The sequence below is a fragment of the Ranitomeya variabilis genome, chromosome 3, assembly GCF_051348905.1.
Source record: "Ranitomeya variabilis isolate aRanVar5 chromosome 3, aRanVar5.hap1, whole genome shotgun sequence".
NCBI classification, from domain to species: domain Eukaryota; kingdom Metazoa; phylum Chordata; class Amphibia; order Anura; family Dendrobatidae; genus Ranitomeya; species Ranitomeya variabilis.
The window spans coordinates 422,684,281-422,706,229 of record NC_135234.1 but is presented as its reverse complement, the minus strand read 5'-3'; the positions used below and the strand labels follow the sequence as shown (position 1 = coordinate 422,706,229).

The 21,949-nt window shown below is 39.8% G+C and overlaps 1 protein-coding gene across 2 annotated transcripts in view; it reads left to right on the top strand.

Moving 5' to 3' along the window:
• VPS53 (VPS53 subunit of GARP complex) overlaps positions 1–21,949 on the top strand; it is a 276,186-nt gene that overhangs the window by 234,109 nt on the left and 20,128 nt on the right. For both annotated transcript variants that reach the window (XM_077296357.1, XM_077296358.1), the window contains exons 20-21: positions 830–967; positions 14,664–14,768. In XM_077296357.1, the coding sequence (XP_077152472.1) occupies positions 830–967; positions 14,664–14,768 (243 nt within the window). The remainder of the gene's footprint in view (positions 1–829; positions 968–14,663; positions 14,769–21,949) is intronic.

Here is a 21,949-nt window from a genome sequence, read left to right as displayed (position 1 = left end):
TTTGAATTTCCACTCTCCCTTTTAATCGGTTTAATCGTTGATCAAACAACTTCTATTCACATTACACAGTTTTAAAAAGATGAACAAGGTTTGTTTTTTTTGCTCTCTTAAACTATTTCATGCATGATGATCGGGCACTTTTGGATACTCGGTTCAATCACTCAACCCATTCACGCTGCACAATCACCGTGGTCGATGTGACGTTACCGGTAGAGGCTGACTGATTACCCGCCAGTGTAAATGCAGTTAAGTGTCAGTTGTAGGAAATTGGAGTTCCCTGGGTCTGTGCTTCCTTGTTAAATATAAATCTCCTTCTTGTAAAATAACCATTGATGTAATGGGTATATACTGTTCACTATGCAGTTGGTGTAAATGTGTTCCAAAAGTTGTTTTGAAATGCTTTTCTTACTTGGAAACAGAACAAGCTTGGAAAATATGTCTTGAGACAGCACAGTGACGAAGTGTTTATTTACCGGTCTATTATTTTTTAATCCCCTTCATTAATACCTTGTTAAGACTTGTAAACCGTGTTCAGAAAATGTTTATGCTAATTAACAATCTCATCATGAAGCAATATTTTGCAGTCAGCCCTTCGGCATTTTAGGAGGATGTAGCACCATTTTTATTTGAGTGCAATGTCTGGCTTCGTATCTCAGTTTCAGGTCTAATTCAGTCACTTGAAAGGGTCTTGGCTACTTTTTGAAATTAGCTTGTGTGGCATTTTCCTACTGTAAAGTACCTAGGTAAATGCAGTTTTGTGAGCCTTTAATTAATATTTTAGGTCTGCTTGTATGAGCACACTTTTAATGCTTGTTTAACTCATTTACAGCTTCTTCTTGATACTCACTCTCTGAAAACCGTGCTCCTAGACCTACCATCCATCGGTTCACAAGTAGTGCGAAAAGCTCCAGCAAGTTACACGAAAATTGTGGTGAAAGGCATGACTCGGGCTGAGATGATCCTGAAGGTAAGCAGTTCACTAGGCCATTATGTTCATGTTTTTTGGTTGTGCATCATATAAACAGTGAAAAGTTACACATATTAAGGTAGCAGAAGGCTTCTGATACCTTTATAATTATATGGATGTGACGAAAACTTTCCTATTGCCTAATTAACTAAGGCTAAACTTTGGTTGGGTATCGTAAAGATTTCCAAACAAAAAATAAATAAAAAGTGTGTATGTGATTTTGACTGACCAGGATGAGTTAAATCAAAGATATTGTATAGAAAGCGAAGATTAAACATTTAGATACGTGTGACTAGTGAATAACAATTCTGTTAAGCCTCAAAGGGAATTTGTCAGTAGGATCAACACTTTAAAGCCATCTATATGGGCAAGCAGGTCGTAGGAAGCTGAAAAAGATCATACCTTGATATCTATGATCTGATGTCTTAGTCTAGAAAAATCCATGTTTTTCTTATATGTAAATAAGCTGTTCAGGACAATGGTCCGGACACTGATCTGCATTAGAATCTGCCTCCAGAGATTATTTTACATGAAGGGTTCATTACCAGTGTTGTGTGTAATAGCCGCTCTCACTGCAGAGCTGTGTATCATTCTAACTGACACATCTGTAGGTTCCGCTCACCTTCCATCCCACAGGCAGACAGGCAATAACGTTACAAAATACAGCAGAGCTGTGAGAGCTGCAGCAAATGTGTTTGTAAGGAGACAAAGTTCAGTTCTACTGTTCTGTGTTAACTTGTCACACATTGGTAACGCCCCATTTTTTTAAAATAAGCTATGAAGGCAGATTCTCCTGCAGATCACTGTTTTGCCCATAGATCTGAACAATTCATTTACATGTAAGACAAAAGTGGATTTCTCTGGAATAAGACATCAGATCCTAGATATCAAGGTATTACTTTATTTATCTTTCTATGACTTGCATGCCCATATAGATGGCTCAGGAAGGTTGATCCTACTGACAGGTTCCCTTTAAGAGCGCTATACAACTCAAAAAACTTTGAAAAAAGCAAGAATTCTTCTTTTGGCTGATAGGCTTTTTTTTTACATTTACACCCAATATTATTCTGATAACATAGCCAAACGAGCATGTTTATTGCTGTACACAAAGGGGAATTTCCTGTTGCCAGAACCTTTTAGCAGTAGCTTATCTCCCAGTGGTAAAAATAATTGGACATGTCAAAAAATATCCTGCCCGATCTCTTTTTAACCAACATATGAAATCTATGGGTTTGTCTAACTAACTTATATTTGTATGTATATGGTTAGTTTATACCTAACATTAACACCATGCTTTCAAGTGACTGTACACCAAGGAGACTAAACATCCAATACCATTTTCTCCAGTTTTGTACATAGTACTGAGAAGAATAAATTAGTCATTTAATGAAAGCCATATTTCATCATATTGATTGTAGAGATGGACTTTGCTGTAGTCAAGAAGGCTGGAAGATGGAATAAAATTCTTGCCTGACTTGAGATGGAATTGTTTAAATGATTTGAACTGATACTATCTCTAAATCGTGTTTTTCAGACCTTTCTAAATGTGTATATGTAAGCATCTTTGCAGAATGTATCTGCTACAACACTCATAAATCACTGCTATGAGATAGATGGATGATATGGTAAAATTAAGAACATTTTCTATAAATAAGTGAGATACAGTATGAAGAAGGTATTTTTTTTTTTTTTTTTGGACCTTGGACAAATATTTTGAACTTTTTGAGCTTTTCCCTTCTCCGGGATTACCCTTGAACATAGCAATTAAAGGATAAGACATGCAAAGTTTAGAAAAATAAATATACACTGGGACAGTTTTATGACCGTCTGAAACTGGTGGGGCAGACCAGTTTAAATAAACCGTCCGCGGGAGGACTCTACTTTGACAACTATATCGCAATGGATGCAGTTTCTGTATTGAAAGCTTTAGTTACAATTAAAGAGAAAGAACCATATGGAAGTGATTTAGCAAATATTTTTTTTTCCATGTTAGCCAGAACAAGTGTTGGATGTTTATAGAAAGAGCTATCTATTTTCAAAGGACATGTTGTACTGCGGTCAAACAATTCTATACCATTGTTCCTGCTAGTACATATTTTAGATCCCGTCCTTACTTATCCACCGCCAATGCCCATTAAGGAAATAATTTCTGTTTCCTAACGGTACCGTCACACAGTACCATTTTAATCGCTACGACGGCACGATCCGTGACGTCGCAGCGATCGTATGATTATCGCTCCAGCGTCGTAGACTGCGGTCACACGTTGCAATCACGGCGCTGGAGCGATGCCGAAGTCCCCGATAACCAGGGTAAACATCGGGTAACTAAGCGCAGGGCCGCGCTTAGTAACCCGATGTTTACCCTGGTTACCAGCGTAAACGTAAAAAAAACAAACAGTACATACTTACATTCCGGTGTCTGTCCCCGGCGTTCTGCTTCTCTCCACTGTGTAAGCGCCATAGCCGGAAAGCACAGCGGTGACGTCAGACGTCACCGCTGTGCTCGCTTTCCGGCTGGCAGACGCTCACACAGTGGAGAGAAGCTGAGACGCCGGAGGACAGACACCGGAATGTGAGTATGTACTGTTTGTTTTTTTTACGTTTACGCTGGTAACCACGGTAAACATCGGGTTACTAAGCGCGGCCCTGCACTTAGTTACCCGATGTTTACCCTGGTTACAAGCGAACACATCGCTGGATCGCTGTCACACACAACAATCCAGCGATGTCAGCGGGTGATCAAGCGACGAAAGAAAGTTCCATACGATCTGCTACGACGTACGATTCTCAGCAGGATCCCTGATCGCTGCTGCGTGTCAGACACTGCGATATCGTAACGATATCGCTAGAACGTCACGAATCGTACCGTCGTAGCGATCAAAATGGTACTGTGTGACGGTACCCTAAGGATTATTGTTTTATTTAAAGAGCAAATGTAAATATTCTTTAGTCTGTTGTTGTCATGAATGAAAAGTTGAGATTGAAAGCCCACTTGTTAGTAATAAACAATAGGCGGGAAAATTGTTCAAATATAAGAGACATTTTTTTAATGAGATTAGAAAAGTTGTATTATTATTTGTATAGAACTGTGCAACTGAAAATTGTGGCATTTTCCAAGTTACAGGTTGCTTAAAGATGTATACATTAGTAAACTGAAATTAAAGGGAATCTGTCAGCAGGTTTTTGCTACTTCATCCAAGAGCAGCGTAATGAAGGCAGAGACCCTGAATTCAGCGATGTATCACTTAGGTTACAGGGTGGAGCTGTTCTGACACAATCCGAGTTCTTAGATGCTGCAGAAAACAGAAAGCTAAACCCGCCCACCAGGGCCGGACTGGCCATCGGGCATTTCTGGCAAATGTCAGAAGGGCCTGTGCCTGCAGTGGGCCGCTCAATCTGAATCTCAATCACCCCCTTCACGCTGTCAGCCGGCGTTCTGTTTTCTGCAGCCAGCACACTAGGCAGCATCAGCTTGCCTTGTGCACAGGATCGTGCTGCACTTCTAAAATCACTGCGGCTGCCACGCTAGACAGGATGAAGTTGATGGCCGCGGTCTGATGTTCTGAACACCAGCTGTGATGAGGTAACATAGACACGGGGCAGGGGGGAGAGGCGCGCTCTGCTCTTCTGTGCTGCTGGGACTCTGCTACTTACTGCAACCTGGGGTCAGGAGTCAGGACATCAGACGCCCACATCCTCCTGTCCAGCGAGGCGGCAGGGACAAAAGGGATTTACGAGCTGCTGATAACTTTACCCTGAGTGCACGGAGCAAAAGCACAAAAGCCCCGGAGTTGTACCTGGAACTAGCTAAGAGGCAAGCTTTAATAGAATTAAGAAAAAAAAGCTGTGTCCACTCTTCTTCCATGGCACTAGCTCAAAAAATCACCATTCCTGTGGTGAACTATACTCCCAGCATGCCATAGGAGCTGCTGTACATGCTGGGAGTTATAGTTCTCAAAAGCAGGGAAAAGGCCATGTGCACATGTAGTTTTGATGGCTGCGTATTTTTCCGCAGCAGATTTTAGAAATCCGCAGGTAAAGGCACCGCGGATTTTGTGCGGATTCCACCTGCGGTTTTACACCTGTGGATTCCTATCGTGGAGCAGGTGTAAACCACTGCGGAATCCGCACAAAGAATTGACATGCTGCGGAATGTAAACCGCAGCGTTTCCACTAGCATGGGCACTGCGGATTGCGTTTTCCATAGGTTTACATTGTACTGTAAACGCATGGAAAGTTGCTGCGGACCCACAGCCTCAAAACCACTGCGGATCCGCAGCAAAATCCGCAACGTGTGCACATAGCCTAATAGTCAACCATGTGACATAGATGGCACCTGTGGGATCTTAAAGGAAATCTGATGGCTGAGGGTATGTTTCCACTTGGCGTATTTGCTGTGGATTTGATGCAGTGTCCTATCTTCAGCGGCCAGATGTTACAGCATAGTGGATGGGATTTTATGAAATCCCATCTCCACTAAGCGTGCACTGACACCTCCGTGACGTCATCCCAGGTCCTTCGCGCACAGCATCCCTGGGAACGGAAGGCGCCGCGTGCACCGCTGAGAGGTGGGAGGACTCCAGAGGCCATCGGAAGGTAAGTATATCAATATTTTTTATTTTAATTCTTTTTTTTTTTTTTCTTACAGGGATATGGTGCCCAGTCCGTGGAGGAGAGTCTCCTCTCCTCCACCCTGGGTACCAACTGCACATGATCCGCTTACTTTCCCGCATGGTGGACATAGCCCCATACGGGAAGTAAGCGGATCAATGCATTCCTATGTGTGCGGAATCCCCGAGATTCCGCAAAATAATGAACATGCTGCGTTTTTTTCCGGAATGCTTTTCCGCTCCGGAAAAAAACGCATGTGCACAAAAATTGCATAATGCATTCTAATTAATAGGATGCTTAATGTAAGCGTTTTTTTCGCGTTTTTATAGTGAAAAAACATGAAAAAAAGTGAAAAATCCTGAACGTGTGCACTTAATCTTAGTGTGTAACCACCATACAACAAGTGGGCCTGTGGACCTTCAAATGCCAGGGCTGAATTTTTGTCCCACTGCGGCCCTGCCGCCCACACCAGGCTCTGTATGTACATTGTATATTGACAGTGAGCTGCTTATCACAGCAGGGGTGGAGACGGCCACTTAGTCACAGCACTGATAATGTCCTAATGATAAAACCTTCATTATAAATAGCACAGCTTGATAAGTGACACATCATTGAATTCGTTGTTTTAACCCCTACCTCATGCTGTCCTCAGAATACATACGATTCCTTTCAAGAATTTGATAAACTCCCAGTATTTAGTTATCGAAAATAATGTATTTACCTCTGCTGGACCTACATGATGTCAAGATTATAGAGATGTCACTTCATACTGTATGGCCACTGAAACAGACCCTGGCACGGCTCTTTTTGCCCCCACGACTATGCATTGATTGACTGCACTGGTCATATGATGTGTTATCATAAAGAATATAATATCAGTGGCATGCGATGGTGGGAAAAAAAAGTTGAAAATGTTTCAAATATCATTCTTTTCCAAACGGTTATGGATTTTCCAAAGTATACCCAATTCTTGGAAAACCATTGTCATAAACTACAAACAGACTCAATAATTTTTTTTAACCAATGTTTGCATTAGGCTATGTTCACACAATGTTTTTTTTTTTTTGCTGCCCTTTTTTATGCAAATATTAAGCTACAGTACCAATAAGAGCTATGCAATTTCTGAAAGCTCATGCACTCACATTGGAAAAACTCCTGCGGTTTTGCAACTGTCACTTCTTTCAGCGTTTTTGCAGCAATTCTTCACCCATAGAATGCAGTGAGTGAGCGTAAAAACGCAGATATCAGGTTTTACTGCGTTTTTGGTGCAAAAGCCTTAAGAAAATTGCATCATGATTTTTTGTGGGGGCACTAAACTTTTTCGGCATGCGCAAAAGACAACAAAAAAGCAGCAAAACCTTTTTTCTGTAAGCGGATTCTTCACCTCCAAGAGAGCAGCAAAACTGCAACATGTGATCACAGTGAGGGTGGCTCTTACAAGTTTCACAGTACGTGCGTAACACCAGTGAGGCACAAAGGAACTGCATGCTAAACAAGTGTAAACATGAGGAATCGCAGCTTTCTGAGTCATCGTTTTAGCCCCCCAACAGTAAGCATATCTTTGGTCAGGGTACGTCTCCCACCATGACATTCCCATTACTATAAAGTCTCACAGTGTCTGATGATTTACACACAAAGTTATTTCTATATTAATCATCTTCAGTTGTAGACACTGGTAGTCAAGTCTGAGAGTACTAAAGTCTTTATATGTGAATTTGGGAAGTAGTGATGTCACAACATACATAACATGTCATTCAACGCTTAAGTCACAGATCCTACATTTATAATACTGCATAATAAAATGTACAGCTATCCTAAAATGAATATAGTCACTTATTGTCAAGTCATGGAACATAAATGTAAGCTGAAATATTTGCAAGGAAGACTGCAGCATACGAATCCTCTTTGGGCTTTGTGCCTCTGACTTCAACCTGTCTGAACTGTAGTTTTAGGGCGAAAGTCACAAGGTTTTTTTTCCACTTTCTCTGGGGAAATAAATGCATTATTTAGGGTATGTGCACACGTTGCAGATTTCCTGCAGATCTGCAGCTTTATTTTCCACGCAGAAACGCTGCAGATCTGCAAGTGATTTACAGTACAATGTAAATCAATGCCACAAAAAAATGCTGTGCTAATGGTGCGGAATATTCTGCACGGAAAACGCAGCAGATTAAAAAAAGGACCATGTCACTTCTTTTTGCAGATCTGCTGCGTTTCTGCACCCATTCCATAATAGAAATCTGCAGGGGTGAAAAAGGAAGAAATCCACACAAAAAATCTGCAACGTGTGCACAGACCAAAAAAAGGCGCAGATTCTAACCTGCATTTTCTGCCAAGAAATGCAGAATCTGCACAGAAAATTCCACAGTCAAATCTGCAACGTGTGCATATAGCCTTACAGTACTAGTAAAGTGAATATGATTTCTGAATTCTCATGCACACGCTGCTCATTGTTTCCTTGTGGATTTTAACTATCAGTGTTTTTTTGTTTTTTTTTTCAAAACTGTAGCATGTCAATTCATTCAGAATTTTTGCAGTATTTTTCACCCATTCAATTAAAATGGAACTTACGGTAAGTAAGAAAAAGCATCAAAACTGTGTGCATTTTACACAGCGTTTTTCTTTCCACACTGGGATTTGCTGCCGAGAAATCTTCTACAAGTAACTCAACGTGTGCCCATTCCCTTAAAGATCCTTAAAGGGAACCTGTCACCAGGTTTGGCGAATGAGATGCGGCCACCACCTTTCAGGGCTGATACACAGCATTCTATAATGCTGTATATCTGTCCCTAACCCAACCTGCAAATGAAGAAAAAGACCATTTATTATACTAACATGCGGGGCAGTCTGGTCTGAGGGATAACGCTCTTCTTGGTGTGGTGCCTCCCATCTTCTTGCCATGCCGTCCTTCTTGGTTCATGTGGTGGCCGCATCTCATATTCGCCAAACCTGGTGACAGGTTCACTCTAATCTTGAATCTTGTACTTCAGATGCAGCGCTGAATTGGTAAGATTAGGGGGTATCCCTGCCCTTCTGTCATTGATTGACCAGTAATTGTGCATTGGAAGAAAGCGGTCCATCAGAGGTGTGTGGTAGGATTAGGTGGCAGCTCATGAATAACAAGCTATGCATCAGATAGTGGGCCAGATTCTCTAAAACTACAAGACCCAGACAGATTACTGCACTTTCTGGCTATTTAATGTCACTCCCACTGCTGATCCGTATGTGTGTTTCTTAAGTTTGGGAAGTACACATAGATGATTTGTGACATAGGCTGGTTGGTCTGCCAACTGTTTATTTCCGTCAAAGGCAGGATCCGTTTATTGCAGGAGTTCTATTTTTCTGCCCCTATAATGGAACAGAAAAACACAAATCCTAACACTAGTGTGAACTTACTGTTCATAAACAGATTTTCTTCTTTGTGTTTGTCATTTGTAGGATGTACATGGCTGTCCTCTGAATGCTTGCTACTGCAGTTTGATGAAACCACAAAAGGAGGAAAAAACCTCCACAATTCTAGAGAAAACACAAAAAAAACAGGCAAAGATCCTTACCTATAAACCCAAGAAAATATTCATCAAGCACGTAAAAATTATATTATTTTATTAGCATATGAGGCAAAAATGACACAATAAATAATAAAAAATATATTAAAAATAAGGAATTTTACTAAAATACTTAAAAAAAACAAAAATAATAATACAAAAAGTGATAGGACCTGGTGCGGAGGGCAGAGTACATCAGACCAATTGATAAAAAAATAATAAAATATATCTAATTATAGAGAACGTATATATATTACTGAATAAGTAAATAAAGTGCAATATTACCCATAAACAATTCATAAAAAGCAAGAGTGCACATACAAGGAAAGGAATGTATGTGTATATATATATATATATATATATATATATATATATATATATATATATATATATATATATATATTCATACATATACACGTGTATAAAAAATGTCATATGTGTAACCAAAAAAATAATAGTGATATCCATTAGGAAATTGCCAGTGCATAAAGACTCTCCTAATTGAAGTGCAATTCTATGAACAGGGAGACAAAATAATAAATAAACCAGCCACAAATACCAACCGGTATGACGCACCACTGCCCCCGCACACACCACTCCAATGCACGTTTCGCTGCCGCTTCATCACGTGGGTTGCCAGCTTACGTATTGTGGCCATAATATTAACTAATACCTTACATATTTTGATATGTTCTTGTGCACTTTTATTTTTACTTTTTGAGGTGCAGTTGGGCCCAGATGGCTTTGTAAACTGTGGCCTCTGTTCACACAGGACGCTGTACAGTTAGTACTGGGCAGCCCGCCACAGGGCGTCATTAATAGTCTGTGATCCAGATGCTTTGCATTCTCTGTGTGAACACTGCCGCATGCAGATTATCTGTTTGCACTAGTGTACCACACGGCCAATCCCTTATTGTAGGCTGGCTGTCTCATTTGGTATTATAGCACCTGTGTAGTCGCCATCGTTACTCGGGCATGCTGCACCATGATAGTGCATTTGATTTGAGGCCCGGACTGGTAAGGATCCTTTGCCTGTTTTTTTTGGTGTTTTCTACATTTTGATGAAGGAAATCCTTAGTAGTGTGTGCAATAATAAAACCGAACAGACAAAACCTGACAGAACGAAATGAACATATACCCTGCTATGAGTAAAAATCAATAATCCATAAAAATAACATTGGCTACTTGGTAAACTCTGTTTTGGAATTTAAAAAAAAGCGTAAAAGCCATCCCACCAGTGACAAGGTCTGCCCAGTCAGGATGGTCCCAAGCTCTAGTATTAAAACCTTGCAATATGTCAGAAATGACCCAATATGAATACAATGTTCATTTTGTTTTTTGTTTCTTTTTTAGGTTTTGTTTGTTTAATGACTGTGACTATGCTCCTATATGTTGCATGTATACCAACGTATACTCATTTATTTTGGTTTTGCTTTAGTTTTTTACACTGAGTGCACGCAAGCTGGGTGTCCAGAGTTGGGCCCCGGTCCTGCTCGGCCTTTATTAACATTGAGGTCATTTTTGACACATGGTGAGATTTTAATATTAGAGGTTCAGACCGTCCTGATTGGGTGCACCTTGGCACTGGTGGCATGGCTTTTACTTTTTTGATCAAAACCAGTGTTTACGAAGTGCCCTATGTTATTTATATGCACTGTTGCTCATATTACTTATAGCGAGGTATATCTTCAGTTTCTGTTTGTGTACAATAATAGTAAAGGTGTAAGCATCCATCCTTTATTGCACTTATAAATTAATGAAGGTAAATCTGATTTTTCGTTTTAATTAAGCAAAGCTGGAAATTTTTTATTATATGTTTCAACTTATAGTATGGCAGAAATAATGCTGTGTATAGTTTGTGTCCTTCCAGAAACCACAAAATATCCTTGGGGAGCTGGAATGCTCTTTGGGGTTTTCTGGAAGCTGTGCAGTCTGCTTGGCAGCTCCTCTGCTTCACATTCCAAGTTTAGGTTGGGCCTTCAGCCCAGCGGTTTAGCTGGTCAGAAGCATTTGGATCATCCAGTCTATTACATTTTATGTACCAAACCCTTAACAAATTTTTGTCACATCCCCCATATAATCTACTAAAAAAAAGAGTGTACACTGTGAAATTGTGTGTGTGTGTGTATGTATGTATGTGTGTATATATATATATATATATATATATATATATATATATATATATATATATATATATATATATACATACACACACTGCTCAAACAAATAAAGGGAATACTTAAACAACAGAATATAACTCCAAGTACTGTAAATCAAACTTCTGTGAAATCAAACTGTCCACTTAGGAAGCAACACTGTTTGACAATCAATTTCACATGCTGTTGTGTAAATGGAATAGACAACAGATAGAAATTATTGGCAATTAACACTCAATAAAGGAGTGGTTCTGCAGGTGGGGACCACAGACCACATCTCAGTGCCAATGCTTTCTGGCTGATGTTTTTGTCACTTTCGAATGTTTGTTGTGCTTTCACACTCGTGGTAGCATAAGACGGACTCTACAACCCACACAAGTGGCTCAGGTAGTACAGCTCATCCAGGATGACACATCAATGCGAGCTGTAGCAAGAAGGTTTGCTGTGTCTGTCAGCGTAGTGTCCAGAGGCTGGAGGCGCTAAAAGGAGACTGGCCAGTACACCAGGAGACGTGGAGGCCGTAGGAGGGCAACAGGACCGCTACCTCAGCCTTTGTGCAAGGCGGAACAGGAGGAGCGCTGCCAGAGGCCTGCAAAATGACCTCCAGCAGTCCACAAATGTGCATGTGTCTGCACAAACGGTTAGAAACCGACTCCATGAGAATGGTCTGAGTGCCTGACGTCCACAGATGGGTGTTGTGCTCACCGCCCTCCAGGATTGGCAAATTCGCCACTGGTGCCCTTTGCTCTTCACAGATGAAAGCAGATTCACACTGAGCACATGTGACAGATGTGACAGAGTCTGGAGATGCCATGGAGAGCGACCTGCTGCCTGCAACATCCTTCATCATGACCGGTTTGGCAGTGGGTCAGTAATGGTGTGGTGTGGCATTTCTTTGGAGGGCCGCATAGCCCTCCATGTGCTCGCCAGAGGTAGCCTGACTGCCATTAGGTACCGAGATGAGATCCTCAGACCCCTTGTGAGACCATATGCTGATTCGGTTGGCCCTGGGTTCCTCCTAATGCAGGACAATGGCAGACATCATGTGGCTGGAGTGTGTCAGTAGTTCCTGCAAGGTGAAGGCATTGAAGCTATAGACTGACCCGCCTGTTCCCCAGACCTGAATCCGATTGAACGCATCTGGGACATCATGTCTCGCACCATCCACCAACGTCACGTTGCACCATAGACTGTCCAGGAGTTGGCGGATGCTTTAGTCCTGGTCTGGGAGGAGATCGCCGCCTCATCAGGAGCATGCCCAGGCGTTGTAGGGAGGTCAAACAGGCATGTGGAGGCCACACACACTACTGAGCATCATTTCCTTGTCTTGAGGCATTTCCATCGAAGTTGGATCAGCTTGTAACTTCATTTTCCACTTTGAGTTTGAGCATCATTCCAACTCCAGACCTCCGTGGGATATTAGTTGTGATTTACGTTGATAATGTTTAGGTTTTATTGCTCTCAACACATTCCACTATGTAATGAATAAAGATTTACAACTGGAATATTTCATTCAGTGATATCTAGGATGTGGGATTTCAGTGTTTCCTTTATTTTTTTGAGCAGTGTATATATAAATATGAAATATTCGTAAGGTATGTGAGCTTCCAAGTGTAAGTTCTGTTTTAGTAGTAAACACATTTCTGAATGTGTATTGGATGCATTGGAGATCATATTATTGAATAGATATGGTTCTAGATTTCTAAGCCTTATACATTAATTCAGATGCACTTCATTAGGTTTGAGGAAACTACAGTACTTGTAAGACATATTTATGTACATTTATACTTTAGAATGTCAAAATGTTATTTAAATATACTGTATGTTGGTATATATAACTCTATAAATATGGACAAAATTGTTGGCACCCTTCTGTTGACTTAAGAAAAAGCCACAATGGTCACTAAGGTAACTTGAAACAGATAAAAGTAATTTATTATTTACAGAATATCAACTGCAGTGAGTACGTAAAGTACTCAGACCCACTTTAAATTTTTCACTCTTTGTTTCATTGCAGTAATTTGGTAAATTAAAAAAATTTCCTACATTTTTTGACTGAAAAAAAAAAACAAATGTAGAATTTTTTGCAAATGTATTAAAGAGAAAAACTGAAATATCACATGGTCACAAGTATTCAGACCCTTTTCTCAGTATTTAGTAGAAGCACCCTTTTGAGCTAGATATCCTGGATGAAAACCTCTTCCAGAGTGCTCTGGACCTCAGACTTGGCTGAAGGTTCACCTTCCAACAAGACAATGACCCTAAGCACACAGCTAAAACAACAAAGGAGTGGCTTCAGAACAACTCTGAGACCATTCTTGACTGGCCCAGCCAGAGCCCTGACCAAAACCCAATTGAGCATCCCTGGAGAGACCTGAAAATGGCTGTCCACAAACGTTCACCATCCAACCTGATGGAACTGGAGAGGATCTGCAAGGAAGAATGGCAGAGGATCCCCAAATCCAGGTGTGAAAAACTTGTTGCATCATTCTCAAGAAGAGTCATGGCTGTACTAGCTCGAAAGGGTGCTTCTACTCAATACTGCTCAAAGGGTCTGAATACTTATGACCATGTGATATTTCAGTTTTTTTTCCTTAATAAATTTGCAAAAATTTCTACATTTCTGTTTTTTTCAGTCATTAATGAGAAAAAAATGAACCAAATGGCTGCAATGAAACAAAGAGTGAAAAATTTAAAGGGGTCTGAATACTTTCCGTACCCACTGTATATTCAAGAATTTGCCTTCAAGGGTAATATAAGTACGATATAGTGTGTACTAGATTAGACACTGACTATATATGAGAACATTAGCAGAATATGGAATTAATTTAATTCCTATGCTCTAAAACCAGGAACCGACTGTTCTAAATCCCTGTTGTATTACTACCATTGGGATAAAATAGTATAAATTGTAGCAGTAACATACAACACAGAGTAAATATATTTTTATAGAGTGTTGTGTGCAAGGAGGGGGAGGATAAATACCAGAGATGGCCTCACGTATCGATGTAGGAGAGCTTTCGCTCTCTGCCTTTAGGAGCATTGACAAGCATCTTAATATTGGTTCCACTGCATTATAGAACTTCATTCATGACCACATACACTTAATTTATCAGTTCTGAAGTGAGATTGGGCTAACATGGTGTACCATCATAAAGAGATCTTGGAGCTTCCATTATATCTTGAAATGGCCTTCTGATTATTATATCGCTACCAATTACCGTACGTTTTACATCTGCTCGTTGAGAATACCACATATTCTTTAGGTGTGAAATAAGATCATAGATAATCTCCCAATGTCATGGTTAAAGAGAATAAGTTGTGAGTATAGTGTTTGGAATGCCAATGTGTGTAACTGTATATGTCTGTCTCCCAACTCTTTAGGTGGTGATGGCTCCTCATGAGAACTCTGTTGTTTTTGTGGATAATTACATCAAACTCCTTGCTGATTGCAGCACCGAGACTTTTCAGAAGATATTGGAGATGAAGGTGAGAGCACAGGAAGTGGGTAGAAGTAGTCCTGTTTGTTAGCACAGCTTTGTCACGTCGTGTAAAAGAATAGCAAGGGATTTTAAGAGAGATCATTCATTCCATCTGATGATCCTTTAACACGTATTTGTTACCCAGGATGTGACTCGACCTCTTATACATTGGCAACCGTTTTAATACTTTGACTTTTTAGTTAACGTGCAATACACTGTCTGAGAATTTTCCTTCAAGGATAATATACCCTAAGTGCGATATAAGAGTTTTTTTGTTTTTAAGCCCCTGTAAAACAAACACCGTACTTATCGAACTTTTCTGTTAAGCTTTCAATTTCTTTTTAAGCATATGTTCCCAAATGTTATATATGCAGCAGATTTTCCATATAGGCTTTTAAGGGTGGAAAATGAGCTGCATATATTGTGGTGGGATTTTACAAAATCTTATAAACATGCTGCCGGGAAAAGATTGTGTAAATTGACTTCTGGCCAACTTTACTTCTGAGTTATTCAGCTTCTCTAACATGTTCTTTATGTACACATTATTTTTTTAAACTGTAATTTTTAGCAAACTTTCTATAAGGAAATAAAACTTTGTCACTTTTCTGGTAAATATAGCATAGTATCCTGAAGTTGATGACGTTTAGTGATCTGGGCATGGCTGAGCTAGCAGTTCCCTGCAGTTTTTCCTCATCTAATTAAAGTCTATGGTGAAAGTCCCCAAATAATACTCATATTTATCACAGGAGAAAGTGGCGTGATGCGGATTTTAAAAATACACCGCAGATCAGTTTACGCTACATTAAAAATGTAATAATGGGCATGAGATTTCTATAAATCCCAAACACTTAGCTGTAACTGTAAGACGCTGCATTTTTTGGATATGAAAAGACCCCTCAGGAAGAAACGTACCAAATACTCATGGGAACTTAGCCTAAATCTTACATGACATCCATTGTGATCGCATCTCCACTTGAACGGTAAGCTCAAAGGTTCCCACACTGCGGTTCCTGGACGTGTCTAATAGACGTTTAGAGCTGGTGTTGCTTAAGTATCTGCACTATTCAATTGTTAGAGTGTTAATACAAAACATTCACTACTGTGAATATCACTGCATCCAAAATGGTGTCCCATAGGGTATAATCATAATGACAATGCCAATTTGATTATTGGTTTATTGGTTAAAATTCTTTTAACATGGCACTGAAAGATAAAATAAAATGAGTTAATTGTATTGAATCCCTTTGTCAAACATGCTGCTTTATTTTGGGGGGTAAAATTACACTGATGGTAACTCGATGGCCAAATCAAAGGTGTTTTTTGGGCTAAATACGGTACATTCTTGCCTCCACTGTAGATTCTGTGAAATTTACAATATTTGACATATTTGCCTGCTGTCAGCCATGGGGATCCAGCGTAATAAATCAAAATGCTGGGCACTCCACTACTAGTGGTGAACATAGAAGTCCCAATAATAAAAAATCCCCCAGATACCTGGCATTCGCAACTTGGGTAATGCTTTCAACAAATGAAAATTATTGGACTCATTTCATCCCATCCCATGGTTTCTGGAATGGGCTAAAACGCATCTGATGAATAAAGACAAGCATTACTGAAGGTGTGCTTCCCAGGACTTATTTTGTTTTTTTCATTGTGGCTCAGGCAGAGACTGCTCCATGGTCTGACCCGGTGCCATAAGTATGTCATTAACATCTGATGATGCGCTGTTCAAATCCCCCAACTTCTGTAGACAATTACAGGCCTGTGACATGTGAATGTCGTCATTACCGGTGTGGCATATGCTGCCTATGTGGGATGGGGGGGCAAGTGAGTATGGCACCTTTTATTTAATTCAGAATCCAAGTTGGGGACAAGCTCACTACTCTACTAAGCTATGCACTACAGAAATAATAGGGTTAAATAATTTGGGGCTTCAAAGAGTGGTCAAGCTGCAATACACTGTCCAGTTAACAATATTAAGCTGCTGCACTTAGGCTAGGTTCAGATTGCGTTAGTGCAATCCGTTTAGCGCGAGCGCTAGCGGATTGCGCTAACGCAATGTCTTTTTCGGGGCCGCGTTCAGGGGTCGCGTTAACGTCCCCGCTCTCGCAGATCCCCGATCTGCGAGAGCGGGGAACGGACCTCTGGCGCGCCGCGGACGCTGCAAGCAGCGTCCGAGGCGCGCTACAAAAGACCGGCACATCGCTAGCGTGTGCCGAAAATGACACGCGCTAGCAATGCGCTCTAACATTGCCGGCAATGGGAGCGCTAACGGACGCGGTGCACGGCGTTAATTTCGCCGTGCAACGCTGTCCGTTAGCGCTATCCCATTAACGCAATGGGAACCTAGCCTTACACTGAATGATTACTGTGAAGGAGCTTTCCTACAAACAATCATTTCACAATAATCTATCAATGTGAAGAGGCTGCCAGTCACCTGATTGATCTGTTAAAATGATCTTTTGTACTGCAGAAAAGATCATCATACTTGGCAGAATAGAGCCGAAACAATGGCAGCCTATGTGCACTGAATAATCTATTACTGATCGTTAAACGTAGTCTGCCTGTGTAAGCAGACTATTAAGTGACTAACAAATAGTAAATATTCACCTATCTACAGTCTACAAATTTCTTTCCCAGCCTCAGGGTCTGTTTACACATACTGACCGACAGCAGGATACTACTGCTGATCAGTGAACTTTTACCAATCTGCGGTCGTTTGAATGCCTGTTTACACAGGTAGACCAAAGTAAATGATGCGCACTGATCAATATATATACTACACTAGATTGATCAGCATGCATCTATCCATGGTTAAGTGAATGCAGATAACGCCGCACTGGGGATTCAAAGCACAGAAAAGTGTACTTTCACACCTAACGAGATTGGTCAATTTTTAGCAACATTAACTTATCTAAATCCACAGAAAGTTATCAAGATGGTGCTCTTTTTGTATACGTAAAATTGGCTACATCTGTAGTCGGCCATTGTTCTCAACTGAACTAGACCTGTTTACTCAGAATGATGCATCGCTGAGAACGAAGATCTTTTATGCTGCATAAAAGATCATTTCACCCGATGAGCGTTTTATGTTCATTTAGTGATTGGCAGCCTGTTTACATAATCGTGAAACTACAGTTTTAAACTACCGTATGCTCGTTCACAATTATCTTGCAGTGTAAATGCCCCTTTAGTCTGAAATGACGTGTGTTTGGCAACTAGAAATCGAAATAAAGATTGTATCGAGCAATGCTTGAACGAACCCTGGAATACTGGTATCTCAATGAGACTGTTGACCTTAGCCACTGAAATGAAAAAAGTTGTGATTTACTATAATAACAATATACAATGTTTTAGATATTCATGTGTATGAATACCCTTTGCCTTACCCTAAGTTAACATGAGTATAAAAAAAACCCCTAATTTCAGTTGTCATCACTATGGCATCTGTGTCGCACCCGCTTTTATACATGAGCAGTTACCATTTACAAGACCAAATACAGTTTCCTAAAGAATTGCAGTGTATCCATAAAAACGGAATGCTAGACGTTTAACCTGTATGGGATCTGATTTTTTTATTTTACTATAGACTTGAATAAGCGAGTTTGAAATACGGCAAATCTAGTGCAAGATGCTATTTTTTCACTCACAAATTTATTCTATGACAAAAACATATCTGGACAGCCGAATTGAACAATGTTGCTCCGAGTGCTCTCGTTTATTCATAAAAACACTCAAACTAAAAATACAGTTGTGTGTACTTGTCCTCAAAACTTTTTAGCAGAGTGAGACTGCAGGAACATATTGATTTGCTATTCATAATGTATGTGTTTTTTACCTTGTGTTAATACAGCACTTATTAATATATAATATGCTAGATACAGCGAAGGGTGAAAGTAGGAGATCCGCACAGAAAAGTTTCTCTTTGGTTTTAGAAAGCGTTTTGTTTGGACAAGTCCTGTATGGACACTCGTCTCTAGGCTGTTTTGTTGATTGCCAGGTCTTTAAAGAGCCTCTCTGGTTGATTAATATTGTAAGAATATCGGGAGACCAGATGGTAAGATCACTCCATTGACCCTGTATGTGGCTCTCTCTGCCAGCATATATTAATGTGGTGTTGCCAGTCATGGTACTCTTACGGAGACTACACACTTAAAGAACCGGTACTCTTGCCTAAATACACTTGGACTCAAGTTCTGTACCTGGTTAAACAGTACTCCGATTGCACATAGTGTTGGTGACTTGCATGATTGTACTTACACAGCTGTGAGCAGTCAAGAAAAATATGCATACGCCTGGCCATAAGCTTGGACATCTACCAAGGGAAGTACATCTTTCATCTTTTTACTTAAGTTATGACTCTTGACTAGACTCTTTTATTTTTTTTCTAATATTAAATTAAACGCTAGTCGCTTTGGAACTATTGTTGCTCCTCTGCATTGTGACACTCAAGTCTCCTGCCAGTCCGTGATTTATTAGGACATACAGTGGCGATCAAAAGTTTAGCTTCTTTTTTATAAGTGTGAAAACTTCTTTTTGGTTGTTATGATGCCATTTCCTGGTGTTGAACTGAAAGTGCATGAAGTTGTGATCATGCAAGACCTTAATTTTAACCAAGATGGTTTAGAAAATTGGTATGGTCAATTAATTAAAGAATACTGACTGCCAAAAGTTTTGCATATACTATTTATAGATCACAACATACAGATAATTGATTGTTACAAAGCCATAACTTAGTATTTTATAGCACAGCCTCTTGCTTTAATTACTGCACTGCAGCGATGGGGCATTGAAGCCACTAGGGTATTCAAGACATCTTGAGGGATCTTGCTCCAATCCATTTGCAAATCTGCAAACAATTCATCTTTATTGCGATGGGTACGGGCCCCAAACATTTTTCTTTGCTAACCAGTTTTTTACTAAATTGGATGGGTGCTTAGGATGATTGTCTTGCTGGAATCTCCATCGCCTGCCTACTTTGGTTTTACCATGTGGCTGCATTACATTCTCCAGTATATGCTTGCACATGGTAGCATTCATACTTCCATCAATTCTATGCAGAGGGCCAAAGGTAGATGTAGAAAAGCAGCCTCAAACCATAACATTGTCACCACCATGTTTCACTGTAGGTGTTTGGTGCCTTACAGCACTACGTTTTCCAATTCAGCAGTATATATATATAGTGCTTGCCATCACTACCAGATAGATTGAACTTGGATTTATCCGACCACAACACTTTAGACCAATGTGTCTCTTTCCATTGGCTGTGTTCTTTGGCAAACTCAAGTCGGACCTTCCAGTTCTTTGCAGAAATGAAAGGCTTCTTGACTTGAACTCATGCATTCAACCCTATTGCGCTTAGCTGTCACTCTACAATTTGGCAACTCACTTTTTGACCCTGTATTTTTCCTTCATTTTATGCAAACTCTATACAGCACTTTTATGGACATCAGATACTGATTTTTCTTAATAATGTGATCAACTTTGGAGGCAGTTTTTCATGGTCGTTCACGTCAAGGTTTGTCAGCTGTTCCATAAATTTCTTTTGCTTTCTTTATTATACTTGACACTTGACTCTGAGAGCAGTTGAATTCCATAGCTACCTCTTTTTGGCTTTGGGCTGACTTCACTCTCAGATTAATAAATTATGCTTTGTCTTTGCCATGTTTTAACCCAAAAAACACACACAACAAATATGCAAAACAGTTTGCCCAACAAATTTTGAAAACTAACACATACAGGGATAAAACAATGTCAAACACGATTTTTATCCTTAAAGCTGATAACCATTTGCTTCCTGTTTGCTAAAATCACCAGAAAAATGGCATCACAACTAGACAGAAGTAATCACATATATATAAAAAAAAAAATCACTACTGTACTTCTCCCAAATGATGATATGCCTCTGTTCATGCCAGGCGTATTCATATTTTCAGTGATGTTATTGCATTTATGCTTATATCTACCCACGATTTTTTGATGGTGGCTTATTGTATACATCATATCATTATTTTTTTGTTTTGTGTCTTTTGTGGTGTAATACACATGTTCAAGAGATGATCTATAGGGATTAACAGGTGATAATAGGGTTAGTCAACGAGGAGCAGGGTGCCATTTCTTGCATTGCTTTCTAGGGTGCCAACCTCTGCAGCCAGTTAGGACAGATATTGAGGGCCCAGGGATAATATAGTATTCCCTTTTTTTCTTTTCATCTCCATATGTGGACATTTTCTTCTTTCGCTTTTTTCCTATTTTTAAAGCATATCCATGAAAGTACTTACCATTGTAATATGAGGTTTTTTTTTCGTTATAAGACAGGACATTTCCAACTGTGCCACATTTATTAAGAGTCCTGTTCATTTTAATAAATAAAGCACATATTATTCCAGCTTGTCATAAAATGCATAAAGTAAGGTATTTCACTTGTTTCTTGCTGGGGCCACTTGTTGCAAATCTCTTTAGTCTGTTTCGTATAGGTTTATAAGACCCCATGTGTCTGCTGTGTCTCAGTCTTCATTCCTCTTTCAGGTAGCATGTTCTGTAGGGCATGTATGCTATGTTAGTGCTTCCGTCAGAGATTCATCACCATAACAATTGTAATGTAATTTTGAATAAGAGTTGACATTACGCCATAATTATGGATGGAGTTATATGTGATCTTATTTCTGTGTATAGTGCCCCCTACAGTTCTTAGCTCTATTTGTAGAATATGTAGGGCAGTAGTGATCATTCCCATTATTACCATTGTGTAAGAAGAAATGCAGACAAAAAACACAAACTACTATATATATATATACGTGTGTGTGTGTGTGTGTGTGTGTGTGTGTATGTATGTGACCTCACAAAATTAGAATATCATCAAAAAGTTAATTTAGTTCAATTCTTCAATACAAAAAGTGAATTTCATATATTATATAGAGTCAATACAAACAGAGTGATCTATTGCATGTGTTTATTTCTGTTAATGTTGATGATTATGGATTACAGCCAATGAAACCGAAAAAGTCATTATCTCAGTAAATGAGAATAATTAAAGGGAACCTGTTACTCCCAAAATTGAAGATTTTCGGTCCGGGTCCGATGGGCGTCGCGGTCCGGTCCAGCGCCTCCCATCTTCTTACGATGACATCCTCTTCTTGTATTCACGCTACGGCACAGGCGTTCTTTGTCTGCCCTGTTGAGGGCAGA